This window comes from Jaculus jaculus, chromosome 1 (genome assembly GCF_020740685.1).
Source record: "Jaculus jaculus isolate mJacJac1 chromosome 1, mJacJac1.mat.Y.cur, whole genome shotgun sequence".
NCBI lineage: Eukaryota > Metazoa > Chordata > Mammalia > Rodentia > Dipodidae > Jaculus > Jaculus jaculus.
Genome location: NC_059102.1, coordinates 229,956,262 through 229,971,690, shown reverse-complemented (window position 1 = coordinate 229,971,690; position 15,429 = coordinate 229,956,262). Strand labels below are relative to the sequence as shown.

Below are 15,429 nucleotides of genomic sequence, written 5' to 3'. Positions count from 1 at the left end.
GTTCATGCTGCCTTCTCTTCAGCCTTTTCGACTGGAAGCAAACTTCCCGCTTCCTGATAGTTTGCCTTTCTTGGTTTTGTTTCTGTAAAAGTGCAGAGCAAGGGTTTGGGGCGATGTCTTGTGATTTCTAACCCTGGCTGTGCAACCTGGGGGGAGGTTACTTGCTGTCTTTGTGCTCAGCATCTTCCTGGGATCTCTGGGAGGAGATACTTGTGCAATGCAGGCAAGAGGCCAGCCTTCGGAGATGGCATTCTATCTGTGGGCTCTCTGCTCTTTTTCTTAGTCGCCCTCCCCGCAGCCTGGCACTTCCAGTGTGGATTCACAGCGTTCATCACGATCCGCGGTTCCAGGCTTCCCCAGCCGAAGCTACCGGTGCGGCTTTGGCCCTTCTTGTGCCACCTCTATCCCTAGCCCAGCCAAGCGCCGCACGTAGTTGGCACCCCACAAATGCCGGGAGATGAATTAATGGATAACTGGCTGCTGAGTGCGCCAAAGACCTGGGCTGTCGAGGCGAGGCTGCAGCCGGGTCCGCCCCAGGTCGGCGGGGGGCGAGGTCCCCGGCGGAGGGGTCTGCGGGTCTGGGCCGGCAGGGGGCGCGCGCGGGGCGGGGCGGGGCCGCACCTGTGCGGCAGCCCGCCGGGGGAGAGATGGGGAGGGGACCGGCGCCCGGAGCAGCTGCGCGCCCCGCCCCGCCCCGCGGGCTCCTCCCCGCCGCCGCGGCCCCCCGGCTGCTGCCCCGATGCGCTGCGCCGGGAGCCGGGGCCGAGCCGCCGCCGCAGCTGTTGGGGCGCTCGGGCAGGGTGCTGCAGCCGCCGCCCGCACCCCTCCCAGACCCCACTGGCCGCATGGAGCCTCCGGAGGGCGCTGGTCCGGGAGGTGAGTGCGGACCCGGTCTCCTGACCTCTGCGGCCGCTAGCCGGCAGCCCACCCCCGGCCCAGTGCCCGGCCGTACCCGAGAACCCACCGGGGAGCTTCCAGGGCCCGCTGGCCCGGCCTGAAGCTGGGGTGAGGGAAACGGAGGAGGGGCGGGAGCCGCGCCTCGGAAACGCGCCCGCGCGGGGCTGGGGGCGCTCGGACCGCGTCTCCGCCCCCTGGTCCTCTGCGCTGCGGGCTCGGGAAGCCCGGACGGGCACGCTCCGTGGTGGGTGCCCGGAGTTCCGTCCTGAACCCCCCACCCAGCCGAGCAGGGGAGCGGGGGAGGGGTGTGTCGGGGCTGGAGTTTGGGGGCTTTGAGGCGACGATGCCCGGGGACGACGCTGCCTGTTTGTTCGCGCGTCGGCTTTGTTCGCCCCGGAGGCGACTCCAGGGACGAGGGACCAGAGGCCGCAAAGAGCTCGGGGCTGAGCCGGAATCTCGGTGAGGCCGTGGGATGGCACTCGGGTCCCGAGGCTGCAGGGTGCGGGTACGTGCTGCCCGGAGGCCACCCATCTGGGAAGGGAGATGTGCATGGGCTGCATCCCCCTCACAGACCCTCTCAGCTTCCGGGACCCTCGTAGGTCTCTATTAGAATCTGGTCCCAGACAGAGGATGGCTAATAAATGGGAGGAAAACTCTCAGAAACCCCACCCCCTCTGCCCTCAGATCTCTTTCCTGAAGGCTTTTCAAGGATGCACCGGCATGAGCATTTGTATATTAGCCGAAAAATCCTCCAGTAGGCCCAACACCTCCTGGATTTCCTGATGGTACCATCCCAGGGAGTCAGCAGTTGTCTAGGGAACTGGCCATTTGCCATTCCACTGGTCCCCCAGCCACACAGGGTAGCTTCTTCTGGAGCGCAAGAGCTGCCCCTGGGAGCTGTCCCCAAGAGGGGACACCTGTCACCGCGTCTGGAGAAGGGGAACAATGTCCTGTCTGGTGGCCCTTATTCTCTTCCTGCAAGCACCAGACGTCCAGCCAGTGGGTTTGATTTTGTCATTTATGAGAGGAGATCCAAGCTCGTACTATATTGACGGTCCTGGGACCCTGTAGTAGCTTTGTGGGTACCAGAAAGAGGGAGATTTGGAAAGCAAAGGCTTATGGGGGGGGGAGTGCCTAGAGTGATCTGAGATATTGGAAAGCTGCCCATGACCCCTGAGCCTCGGTTTGCCTGGCTGTCAGTGGAGGCAGCCCCTCTCCCCTGCAGGGTGGAGAACGCAAGCACATGGCACGATTACAAGCAGAGGCTTTTCTTTCCTCTGGGAAAAGAAAGGACTTGGGCCCCATGCTTAAGGGGGAAAGGAGTGGGGGAATCTAAGACTGCATCGTGCACCCGTCAGATACCAGCTCGTTCAAGGCACAATTATTTACCAGGTGTCTATTCTGTACAGCTACTGTATCTGCTTGGGAGGTGAGGTAGGCAGGGACTGAGAGGTGTCATGATGTTGATACCTTCATGCTGTTTTCTTGTCTGTATCCTGGGCTGGTGATCTCTACTTGGTGGACTTCATGAGGCCTCATGTTGTTGACTATCACTGTCATATCGGAGTTTCATACTTTGTTTTGGAGAAGGTGTGACGTACACACAAAAGTAGAGATCATTATGATGATTTCTGTATGCCGTCTCCTAAGCCCTCACAGCCAGTCTGGCTTATGCAGACCACACCGGCCTTCCTTCAGCAGCTTTTTGAAGCAATTCTACAAATATTATTTCATCCATAGCTATTGGAGAAATTATTTCCAAAAGGTTAATGTTTATAAAGTGTCATTAAAATACCATCTTTGCAACTAAATGAACAATTTCTAAATGTCAGAGTGTACAGACGAGAGTTGAGGTGTCTTATGTGGGATTGTGGAGGTGCCCCTCTTGAGGGGTCCACGTGGTGTCTTTGGACACTAGAAAGCCACATGTACCAGAGAGAGAGAAGGCTGTGGCCCTGCCCCCAGGGGGCTGAGACTAGGTGTGTGTGTGGGGGTCCCAGCCACATCAAAATGCAGCACTGAGGGTTTGGAGTCAGAGTTAAAGATGGTGAGGAAATTAGGTCCAGATGACCCCTGCCTCTGTGACCATTTCTTCAGGCCCGACATTTTGTTTACATTTATCCATTTCATTAATTCATTTGTTCAGTGGTGTGCAAAGTGGCCGGGCCCCGGGAGCACAGCAGGAAACATGAGATTTGGGCCAAGTTTCCGAGTCACGAATGTGCTGGAAATAGGTCAGCAGCAAAGTCTAGGTGGTAAGGTAGCCCTTAGGAAGCCTGACAGACAAGAAAGGTAGCACCCTAGCTGCAGTCTCCACCCACAGGCCAGGGCAGCAGCAGCCCCTAGGGAGAGGCTGCATGGGGCCAGAATCAAACATCAGGCCACTGTAGGGTCTTTCCTGGAGCTTCAGAAGGACCCATTTGCCTCTGCCCTGGCCAGGGTAACTCCAGGGCTTCTGAGGCCATACAGCTGGTGGCTAAGCCAGTCTGTCAGCACCAGGTTCTGCCCTGCCTGCCCATCACAGAGGCTCTTGCTTCCCACCTGGGAAGAGCAAGCAGGTCTTACCCATGGGAAAATCTGTTTCTTCTTCCTGTAAGAGCTTGCTGAGAGAATGCGGACTGACCTGGGTCATTCTCACACAGCCATTTTATTAACTGTGAGGGGCCACTTGTTTATTCACAGAGAGATGGAGGGAGGGAGAGGAAAGAGGGAGAAACTTATTTTGCACCTATCGCCATACAAGGACTAGGTGCAGGCCCCGGGAATGTAACAGTATGCAGGGAGCTACTCAAAGTGTGTGCTGCTTGTGGTGGTTTGATTCGGGTGTCCTGCATGCCATGTTCTCAGCTGATGGAGATGTGGGAATTAACGCCTCTTGGAGGCAGTGTATTGTTGGGGGCGGGCTTATGGGTGTTATAGCCAGTTTCCCCTTGCCAGGGGTTGGCCCTCTCTCCTGTTGTTGTTGTCCACCTGATGTTGGTGAGGGGGTGAAGTCCACCCTCTGCTCATGCCATCGTTTCCCCTTGCCATCATGGAGCTTCCCCTCGAGTCTGTAAACCAAAATAAACCCTTTTTCCCACAAGCTGCTCTTGATCAGGTGATTTCTTCCAGCCATGCAGAACTGACTGCAATACTGCTTGTATGCAAGTCCAGCCTTCTTTAAGGCTGAACATGGTGCCTGCTGCATTGTGGGTATGCAGTCAATGTTGGTGCACAGCACTGTCCCCAAAGCTTGTCCATCAACTTCAGCCAAGGATGCTTTTTTTTTTTTTTTTTTGGTTTTTCGAGGCAGGGTCTCACTCTGGTCCAGGATGACCTGGAATTTACTCTGCAGTCTCAGGGTGGCTTTGAACTCACGGTGATCCTCCTACCTCTGCCTCCTGAGTGCTGGGATTAAAGGTGTGTGCCACCACGCCCTGCAAGGATGCTTTTTTTAAAGATGTAATTCACATACTTTTTTGTTGTTGTTTTTTGAGGTAGTGTCTTGCGCTAGTCCAGGCTGCCCTTGAATTCACTATGTAGTCTTAGGGTGGCCTTAAACTCATGGTGATCCTCTTCCCTCTGCCTCCTGAGTGCTAGGATTAAAGGTGTGCGCCACCATGTCCAGCCTCACATACATTTTTTTTGGCCTGTGTGTGTGTGTGGGGGGGGGGGAGGTATGCATGCATTTGTGCTCATGTGGAGCCCCATGGGCTTACTTGTGATGGTGTTCACTCACCTGTGGTGGCTGGTGGGTGACTGCAGCATTGCTTTTCCAGCCCTTCTGCTCCCAAAGCTTGTGGGTTTGTTTTTTGCACTTGCTGTCCATCAGACTAGGGTTACAGGTGCACATGGTCATGACCAGCTGTTTATGTGTGTCCTGGAGATTAGAACTCGGGTGGCCTTGGGCTGCCTTGGGCCCCCTCAGGCCCTCATGCTTGTGCAGGAAGCACACTTAACTGCTGAGCCATCTCTCCAGCCCTCACACCCTCTTGAAAGCATACAATTCAGTGTTTTTCCTTTAAATTTTTATTTATTTATTTATTTTTGGTTTTTCGAGGTAGGGTTTCACTGTAGCCCAGGCTGACCTGGAAGTCACTATGGAGTCTCAGGGTGGCCTCGAGCTCACAGCAACCCTCCTACCTTTGCCTACCGAGTGCTGGGATTAAAGGCGTGCGCCACCACGCCCGGCGTTTAAATTTTTATTTACTTGCAAACAGAATGGGGGAGAGAACGAATGGGCATGCTAGGGCCTCTTACAACTGCAAAGGAACTTTCATATGCATGCACCACTTTGTGCATCTGGCTGTATGTGGGTACTGGGGAATCAGAAATCGAACTCAGGCCATCATGCTTGGCAAGCAAGTGCCTTTAACCACTGAACCATGTCTCCAACCCTTAAAAACAATTAGGTGCTGGAATACACATTTAATCCCAGCGCTGAGGAAAAAGAGGGAGGAGGATCATTGAGTTCAGGGCCAGCCTGCAACTGCATAGTGAATTCAGGTCAGCCTGAGCTACAAGACCCTACCTTGAAAAAACAACAAAAAAATTATTTGCAAGGGGTGGGGGAGAGAAAGAAAGAGAGCGAGCGCATAATTCAGTGTTTTTATTACCCCAAAGTTGTGCCACTTCCACTCTTACATAATACTGGAGTTCATCACCTTCCCAACATTATGTGCCCATTCCCTTGTATGCACCGTCATCCCTTCACATTTTCTGGGGACATTTCATATGATGGGGTCATGTAATATGTGGCCTTTTGCAACTAGGTTTACTTACTGCAGTATTTTCAAAGTGCATCTATGAGTAGCATGTGTCGTTGCTCACCCTCCTTTATACTGCTGGGTGACACCCCATCACATGGCTAGCCCGTGTTCAGTACACCCACTTAGTGGTGTGCACTTTGGGTTGCTGTCAGTCATGCTGCTATGAACACTCACGTCCAAGTACTTGTGTGGACACATTTTCTTTTCTCTTGAGTATGGTCTACGAGGAAGATGCTGTGGTAATTCTGGGCTTAATCTTTGGTCTTTTTTTTTTTATTTTTTTTTGTCCATTTTTTATTTATTTATTATTTGAGAGCGACAGACACAGAGAGAAAGACAGATAGAGGGGGAGAGAGAGAATGGGCGCGCCAGGGCTCCCAGCCTCTGCAAATGAACTCCAGACACGTGCGCCCCCTTGTGCATCTGGCTCACGTGGGACCTGGGGAACCGAGCCTCGAACCGGGGTCCTTAGGCTTCACAGGCAAGCGCTTAACCGCTAAGCCATCTCTCCAGCCCAATCTTTGGTCTTTTGAGGTAGGGTCTCACTCTAGCTCAGGCTAACCTGGAATTCACTATATAGTCTCAGGGTGGCCTCGAACTCACAGCAATCCTCCTCCCCCTGCCTCCTGAGTGCTGGGATTAAAGACGTGTGCTACCACGCCCAGCAATCTTTTTTTAAAATTTTTTTCTTGTACAGCTTCTATAAGTATAGACGATAAACCATGATTCCCACCCACCACACTCCTAAAACCAATTAGTCTCTATTTTGATGTCATTTTTCCTCCCATGATTCAAGTCTTGTGTAGGTACGTGTCAGACACTGAGAGGTCATGGATACCAAGGCCATTCTGTGTCTGGAAAACAGCATCGTAAGCAGTAGTACCTTACCCTTCCTTTGACTCTTACATTCTTTCCTGGGCTTAAATTTTGGAGAAGGCATTAGACTTTTCCAGTGATTGCACCATTTTACACAAAAGACCAGTTTTGCCCCTTCCTGAGGTCTTAGGCTTCCTCTTTCGGCATTCTGATTTGTCTCATTTCTATCACCTAAAAGCTTCATGATTTTTGTTTGTCATACTAGAGGTGGAATCTGGGACCCCAGGCATACTATTCAAGTGTTTTACCTACATATCTAGGCTCCATTCATCATTGCTTTAGGCTTTATAAATTTGTGTGTACATGCGTATGTGCACCCACACATATGGACCAGGATCTCTTGTCACTGTGAACAAACATGGCTCAGAAATTGAACTGGGTCAGCACGCTTTGCAAGCAAACACTTTTAACCACGTAGCCATCTTCCTCAGGCTGTTTTTGTTTTTGAGATAGGGTCTTGCTGTGTAGTTCAGGCTGTCCTCAAACTCTTGTCCTTCCTGCTGTCACCTCCATATTGCTGGGAAGACAGACTGTAGCCACTATACCAGGCTCAAGATTCATGTTGTTTTGAAACAGGGTCTCACTTAGCTCTGCCTCCACTTTCCAAACGCTGAGATTATAGGTAGACACCACTACACTCATGTTCATAATGGTAAAAATTGTTTCTTCTTCATTTTACGTCCCATAGTTTTGGCTTAGAAAATAATCAAGAGTCAATACATAGTGACTTCAAAACTTCAGGGACGGCTGAAGAGATGGCTTAGCAATTAAGTGCTTGCTAGTGAAGCCTAAGGACTCTGGTCCGAGGTTCGATTCCCCAGGACCCACATAAGCTAGATGCACAAGGTGGCACATTTATCTGGAGTCTGTTTGCAGTGGCTGGAGGCCCTGGTGTGCCCATTCTCTCTTTCTCTCTTGGTGCGCCCATTCTCTCTCTCCCTCTTTGTCTGTCTGTCACTGTCAAATAAATAAATAAAAATTAAATTAAAAAAAAAAAACTTCAGGGGACTAGTGCTCTTGCCTGTGTGCACAGTCTTGGGTTTGATTCCCGTGCACAATCTAAAAGAAAAAAAGGGCTACTTTATCCCATTGCCTAACTCTAAGACACCACTGACTGCTAAATGTAAAAAGATAATTATTTTACATGCACCACCTTGTGCATCTGGCTTGTGTGTGTCCTGAGGAATCAAACCTGGGTCCTTTGGCTTCACAGGCAAGTGTCTTAACCACTAAGCCATCTCTGCAGCTCAAAAGATACTTATTATAGTCATTCTAACAGAGCCATTATATCTGGAAGGGTAGAAGTTTGCCCCAGAGGCTAAGGCCTTACATGACCCCAGGATCTCTACTGAATACCCCTCTGCAGTGCAAGATGAGGATAGAGCTTGCTGCCTGGCTTAGGCCCTACATGCCCAGCCCACCCCAATCTCAGCACAAGGAGAAGGGACCCAGCATGTAAAGTGGGAGATTCTTCCCTTGTACTTAGACTGGGTCCTCACTGGCCTCCCATAAAAATACAGGTGCAGCCAGGCATGGTGGCGCACACCTTTAATCCCAGTACTCAGGATCACCATGAGTTCAAGGCCACTCTGAAAGTACATAATCCCAGGTTAGCCTGGGCTAGATACTGTACCTTCAAAAAAAAATGCAGGTGGACACTGTTTAGGACCCTTCAGCAGTCTCCCAGCTCAAAGTATACAAGCTATAGTCCTGAGATCCATTTGTGGACTGGGGAAATGGCTCAGCAATTAAAAGCTCTTACTTGCAAAGCCCGTGGGTCCGGGTTTGATCCCCCCAGCACCCACGTAAAGCCATTCGTTTGTAGGAGCATGGCCATACACTTGCAGATAAATCAAACTAAAGAAAGGAGGGCCATTTGGCCTCACCTCATTCATCCTCACCTGCTCTCTTGGTCTTGTCTCCATCTCTCCCCTGTGCTGTGCCTCACTGGAAATCCACACCCCTGCCAGGGCCTTTGCATCAACTGGGGAGGGGCAGACAGTACTTATGAACTCTCCAGACATACATATCCTGCCTGGCGACATCCAGGCTGCAGACCCATCTCATCAGGAAGGGTAGGCTGACCAGACAGGCAGCTGTCGACATCGGGAGCCTGGGCTGTGGCCCCCTCAGAGCAATCCTCATTTACAGCAGCAGCTGCAGCTCAGTGGATTCACAGAATTCAGCACCCAGGGCTGCCAAAAATAACTCGTGGGGACTTGTACACTAGTCCTGGTCCTCAGGTCCCCACACGGGGCCTTTAGGGCCCAGGTGCATCCTGATTTGGGTCAGAGACCTTTCCCATAAAGGGCCTACCAGACCAGAGGGAAGCTGGGGTTTCTAGGAAGGGGTCTCGGTGCACCAGGGAGATGAGTGGAAGGTTGGGAAGGCAAGTGCTCTATTCTCTGAAGAGATGGTGCCTCCAGGCACAGGTGTGAGAGACCATACGTGATTAGTGGAATCTCACAGAGTGTAGGGAGGCTGCTGAGGTAATATGGGGGAGGGCAGGGAAGAGGAGCAACGGGTACAGTCTTCTTCCCAGCAGATTCTTGGGGGGGCTCCTGCTCTGACAGAAAAAATTGTTAAATAGAAAAAGCAGGGCTGGAGAAGATGGCTTAGCAGTTAAGACACTTGCCTGCAGAAAAGGACCCCGGTTCATTTCCCCAGGACCCACGTAAACCAGATGCACAAGGGGCACATGCGTCTGGAGTTCATTTGCACTGGCTGGGAGTCCTGGGGCACCCATTCTCATTCCCTCTTTTTCTTTCTCTCTCTCAAATAAATAAATTTAATATAAAATAGAAAAAGCAGCCAGGTGTGGTGGTGCACCCCTTTAATCCCAGCACTTCAGAGGGAGGCAGAGGTACTAGGATCACTGTGAGTTTGAGGCCACCCTGAGATTACATAGTTAATTCTAGGTCAGCCTGGGCTAGACTTGAGATCCTACCTCAAAAAAACAAAATAAAAGGGTGTGTGTGGGGGGGGGGAGCAAGCAATTGTATTTTTTTTCTTTTCTCTCAAGGCAGGGTCTCATTCTGGTCCAGGCTGACCTGGAATTAACTATGTAATCACAAAGAGGCCTCAAACTCACAGCTATCCTCCTGCCTCTGCCTCCCAAGTGCTGGAGTGTTGGGATTAAAGGTGTGCAATACCATGCATGGCCAAAGCAATTACACTTTTTAAAAGTTTTCATAGGGCTCTCCTCAAAGAACAGTCCACCCAACTGTGAAGGGGATTGGTGGTGATGGATGACAAGACTGTGGCTTTCTATCTCATTTTTTGTTTTCAAAATATATTTGCAAGCAGGGGAGGGAAATAAGCATGCTAGGCCCTCTTGCCATTGCAGGTGAATTCTAGATGCATGCACTACTTCATGTATCTGGCTTTATGTGACTACTGGAGCACACCCTGAGGCTTTGCAAGCAAGCACCTTTAACTGCTGAGCCACTTCTCCAGCTCATTTTTAAAAAAAGTAGTGCTCGCTTCAGCAGCACATATACTAAAATTGGAACACTTACAGAGAAGATCAGTATGGCCCTTGTGCAAGGATGACACACAAATTCGTGATGCGTTCCATATTTTTGGAGACGTTAAATAATAATCCAAAGCCTACTTACACGTGCAGCAAATGTTCTGTCTGCCCAATGTGCACTGTCACCTCTGAGAGTGCCTCATGTTATTCTGTAATAAACTTATCATCTGTCTTCTGTGTACTATACATTTACTTGTGTGAGCTAGAACCTCTTGCCACAAACACCAGATAGATGCTCCATTTATTGCATCTGGCTTTACAAGAGTGGGTGAGGAATTGAATTCTGGCCAGCAGGCTTTTCACGCACCTTTAACCACACTGGTCCCCCTCCCCACTTCATTTTCTGACCTCTGGTAATGAGGGTCAGACAGCGGGGCTGTGGCTTCCTTCCTGGTTTTCTAACTGTGTGTGAATTCAAATACCAGGGTTTTTACGAGCGAAGACAGACTCCAGCAGAAAGGGTAAGACAGTTGTCACAGGAACCCAAAGTAACCTTTCATTTGTAAAGGGCTGACCAAACAGTACTGGCTGGTGATGATTTGAATGTGAATGTGTATCCCCCACAGCCTCAGGGAATTTTGATTAAGGTCATGCTTCACACTTTAAATCTCCAGCAGCCTGCTGGGGAGGATCTTGAAGTCCAGCCCCAAGGTGTGTTCAGAGCTAGTTTTGAGCTCTGGCTGTTCATGTTTGCTGACTGGTGGTGGGGTCTCTACTTTGGACCTATGGAAGTGAGCCACTTTCTTCCACTGTGATGGAACTTCCCCTGGATTCTATAAGGCTGAAATAAACCCCTTTTTAAAGCTGCTTCTGGTTAGGTATTTGTCCAAGCAACAAAAATAACTGTAACAGGGGCTTTGAGCAGACAGGCCTGATGTAGACTTTCCACAGGCACTGCCTGGCACTGCAGTGCTGAGAGTGGTCTGTCTAGTAAGAAGATATCCTTGGGCTGGAGAGATGGCTTAGCAGTTAAGTGCTTGCCTGTGAAGCCTAAGGACCCCAGTTGGAGGCTCAATTCCCCAGGACCCACGTTAGCCAGATGGACAAGGGGGCGCATGCATCTGGAATTTGTCTGCAGTGGCTGGAGGCCACTCTCTGCCTCTTTCTCTGTCTGTTGCTCTCAAATAAATAGAAATAAAAAGTGTTTAAAAAAAAAAAAAGAAGATATCCTCTTCTTGGTCCCATCAGGGAAAGGGAAGAGCAGCCTCCCTCCCCCATCTGAGGGCCTGCCATGGGACCAGCCTGGGGATTTCTGGTCATAGCCCAAACTTCAGAGGTCTTGTTTGCTAAGTCCTCACATCCTCTACCAGAACCCAGTCCTGGGGGCAGGGGACATGTCTCCTCAGTCTGAAGGTGATGCCATGTCTTGATTGCAGAGATTGTTAAGGAGGTCAAGGTGCCACAGGCTACCCTGGGTGTCCCAGCCCATGGAACGGGGGACAGTTGCCATACACCTGTGGCAGAGGAAGAGGAGGCTGGCATCCCAATACCAGCACCAGGGTTCCTGCAGGTCACGGAGAGGAGGCGTAAGTATTGACAACCTGGCAGCCTATGGGAACCCCAGTTTACCTCAGGGAATCAAGTGGTGTGCATATGAAAGGCAACAACTGCACATGAACACACATGTTGAGCAGAGCTCTTAAACCCGTGGCTCTCTGAGCCTCATTTGTCCCATCTATAAAATGGAGGACCTGATAAGGCTGTAGTCTGGAATGTGCAGGGCCACCCATCTGCATTCTGGGTTTGCTGGCTTTATAGAAAGTGCTACTTCACCTATGGGAAGATGTTCCTGTCGCTCTCAGCAACCCCATCAGACTACTGTGACTGTATTTCCTGCATCCCTAGAGCCCCTGAGCAGTGTCTCCTCTCTGGAGGTCCACTTTGATCTCCTGGACCTCACTGAGCTGACCGACATGTCTGACCAGGAGCTAGCGGAGGTCTTCGCAGACTCTGACGACGAGAATCTTGCCAGTGAATCCCCAGCAGGTGAGGCTGTCTCCTGGCTTGAGGGGGAAGAGGCACATGGGAGGTGAGCTGGGAAACCATCAGATTCCTACTTAGGGGGAAAATTTCCCATTTTACCCTTTGCATTGCTATTTGCCCAATGTGAAGCAACTTCCCTCCCATCGCATCCACTCTCCTTGATTCTTTTCAAATGAGCAACAAGCCAAAGCTGCCATTCCTTAAAAGTAGAACTTACTGAACATGACTTCTAAGCCAAGCAGAAAAGCATAGTGGGCCACATTCACCTGGCTTAGGCCCCTCAGATCACTTAATTGGTTTGCCTTCCAGTTTCCAAGGAAGGGATATCATTGTCCTGATCCAAACCCACCTCTTGACCACCGTGTCAGCAGGACATGTTGGCCTTTGTCTCTCCCAACCCTTGTGGTCAGAACACAGGATTCACCACCCAGTGAGAATAAATCCTTCAGTCTGGCTCCATTAATAAAGGACATCAATGTGGCCTTCAGCTGTACACTTCAGGCTGTATGGCAGGAAGAGCAAAGGGGCTAAAAGTCCACACCAGACAGTATGGCCCAGCCTCAGCCTCTCCCACTCCAGGCTAGAACATGCACACATGAACACACGTGTGTACACACACATACACCAAGGACCTCATCAAAGTCACCAGCTTTATTAAAAGCAATACCCCACTGACAGCTGCTTGAGTGCTCCCCGGAGACTGGGGAAGTGGCCTGTTTTCCCTAGAAGCTACAGGCTCTAAGATACTACAGCAGCACAAAGGTGGACCCTGGGAACACCCTCACGGGTTCACACCATCCCAGGTCCCATCCAGGACAATTCCACCGTCTGAACCTGGGGGCAGCCCTTCTTAGCTGTCTCTGCCTTGCCCCCAAGTCTGGTGTGTACAGAATGGTTTTGGCATGTGACTACTGTGGCTGGACAGGTAGAATGGTGGGAGGTGGGTATTTAAATTTCACGATGAAGCAGATGTGCAGAGATCTGCAGGGCCCCATGACACCCACATGACCACTCAAGGACAGGTTCACATGGGGGAAGAGTAGATGGTGACAAAGCGCATCTTCGGCTGCAGTGATTCCTGGGGACATCACATCAGAATCTCTGTTGCAACAGCAGACACCATGTTATAGGCATGTGTGCATAGCCATGTGCATGGGGCCCAAGGCAGCAGCTGCATCCATCCAGAGGAATCCCAGGACACTGGCAGACACACAACATCCACTCCAGATTCCCTCTTTGCTTTTTTTTTTTCCCCTCCTTTCTTTTTTGGTTTCTCCAGGTAGGGTCTTGCTGTAGCCCAGGCTGACCTGGAATTAGTCTCAGGCTAGCATCAAACTCACAGGGATCCTCCTACCTCAGCCTCCCAAGTGCTGGAATTAAAGGCATGTGGCAGGGCTGGAGAGATGGCTTAGTGGTTAAGGCATTTGCCTGCAAAGCCAAAGGATCCCAGTTCGACTCTCCAGGACCCACAAAAGCCAGATGCGCAAGGAGGCGCATGCATCTGGAGTTCGTATGAAATGGTTGGAGGTCCTAGCGCACCCATTCTCTCCCTCTCTGCCTCTTTCTCTCAAATAAATAAATGTATTTTTTATAAAAGGCATATACCACCACACCTGACTTTATTGAATTCTTAATTCCACTCATGTCCCCTCCAGGTCTGCACCCTCTGCCCCGGGCCAGCTGCTTACGCTCTCCATCCTGGACAAAAACGAAGGCTGAACAAAACCGTGACAAACAGCCCCCTGGTGACCCGGAGCGGCAAGCTACAATTGTGGATACATTCCTCACCATAGAGGGGCCCAAGGAGGACTAGCTTGGCTCTGTTATAGAGCTGGTGAAAGACTGGGCCAGGTGACCACTGTGTTGGAAAATCCTACAGTCCTGGCTACAGGGACATACTCCATCCACCCTAAGATTCCAACCACCTCCTGACACCAGGTCAAGGTCAGGGTCCCAAGCACAGGCCTATGGGTACCCCATCATAAGCACAGCCCAGTAGCCTTACATTCAGCTGGCTCCTGGGCCCTGGATCAGGGATGAAACAAGGAGTGGACAATGGTGGCCTGAGCCTTCTGGATACTTGTCTGTAGGACTAAACTTCTTGTCTGTCATAAGACTCCCAGATAGGCTCAGGATGAGAGCATCCAAGCCCATGAGAGCTGCCCAGGAACCCCTCAGGGGTCTTACTCCAACCTCAGTTGTTCCCCATGCCAACGAGCTCAGAAGCTTGAGGTGAGTTTGGTGGTGGCTCATGGGATGCTCTAGTGTCCATCCCCAAAATTTCCACCATGACTTAAGTTTTGCTCCCTTTCTCTGCCCTAGGCAGGCACTGTTGGTCCCAGAGTCTCCTCCTCAGGCCTGCTTCTCTTGGTCCACGTGTGACAGGCAAGGGCTGAGGGCTTAGCCCATCTCCTTCCTAACTTAGCACACCAAATACCGCCAGGCTGCCTCAGAACCTTGGTGACACTTCCCAGACTGCTTGGAGGGGCAGAATTCACTCTCCCCATCCATATCTGTGCAAGGACATGTACTGTCTGTCCTCCACATCCCACTGCCTAGCTGCACCACCTGCCACAAATGACCAGAGGCTTTTACCCTGTGGATATGTTCCAGAAGCAGCACCAAAAAAAGGCACGGGAGACAGAGCCATCCTGGCCACCCACTCTGCTGTGGGATGTTAGGGTACTCAGCTTAACCATTCCCAGTACTGCTTTCCATGTTTTCTAAGACAGAACAGGCTACTGCTCTGACAGAATCAAGGCTGGTTTTGAAATAAAACTTTAAGCTTGCTTTTTTGTTCCTAGGCCAACCTGTTGTGCCCTGCTTCCCAACTACAAAAAGCATTTCTGGGGAAGGAAGACAGGCTCTTGATATCCTCACTGGACTTGCCTGGGCTTCTGCTACGTGTGGAAGGCATCCTCAGCCTGTCTGCACTGTCAGCCCAAAAGGCAACTCCAGTTTCTGCCCACGTCTCCTAAAATGAAAACCATCCCTGGTTTCCAAAGGACACAGAACAGGCAGCTGTCTTTCAAGCTCACTGGTAGCTATGTGCCCTGGCCACACCCGCCCACCGGGATCTCCCCCCACCCAGTGAATACCCTCTGGCTGCAGCTTCCATGGGGCACATTTACAGGATGGGATTAAAGTATCACCACCATCTGAAGGTCTGATCGCAGTGTCTTTCTTTCTAGCTGACACTTGGGTGCCACCAGGGTCGACCTCTGTGCTATGCCAGGCTGCACTTACTTACTTGGGTTACGTTTTAGAGACAAAGGCCCTGGAGTTCCAGTCCCTACACAATACAAAAGACATCACTAAGGGTGAAAATCCTGCCCATCCCTTAGCCCACAAAGGCTAAGCTGAAGCAGCAGTTATTCCCTAGTACATGCTGTC

At 51.1% G+C, this 15,429-nt stretch overlaps 1 protein-coding gene and 1 non-coding gene across 4 annotated transcripts; both read left to right on the top strand.

Moving 5' to 3' along the window:
• The first annotated feature begins 769 nt into the window (after window positions 1–769).
• Dbndd1 (dysbindin domain containing 1) lies at window positions 770–15,199 on the top strand. 3 transcript variants are annotated; one of them, XR_006632725.1, is made up of 5 exons: window positions 770–876; window positions 11,430–11,579; window positions 11,899–12,039; window positions 13,692–14,268; window positions 14,841–15,199. XR_006632725.1 is itself a non-coding variant. In XM_012950211.2 (4 exons), exons 1-4 carry the CDS (start codon window positions 846–848, stop codon window positions 13,847–13,849), a joined length of 480 nt encoding a protein of 159 aa, XP_012805665.2. In that variant the 5' UTR covers window positions 770–845; the 3' UTR covers window positions 13,850–15,199. The 3 variants fall into 3 exon arrangements, 2 of the variants coding, with proteins under 2 accessions (XP_012805665.2, XP_044986114.1); XM_012950211.2 differs by having other exon boundaries at window positions 13,692–15,199; XM_045130179.1 differs by lacking the exon at window positions 770–876 and adding an exon at window positions 1,261–1,402 and having other exon boundaries at window positions 13,692–15,199.
• On the top strand, window positions 9,997–10,104 carry LOC123458214. Its single transcript, XR_006635511.1, has one exon. It is a non-coding gene; the product is annotated as a U6 spliceosomal RNA (small nuclear RNA).
• Window positions 15,200–15,429: the final 230 nt, after the last annotated feature.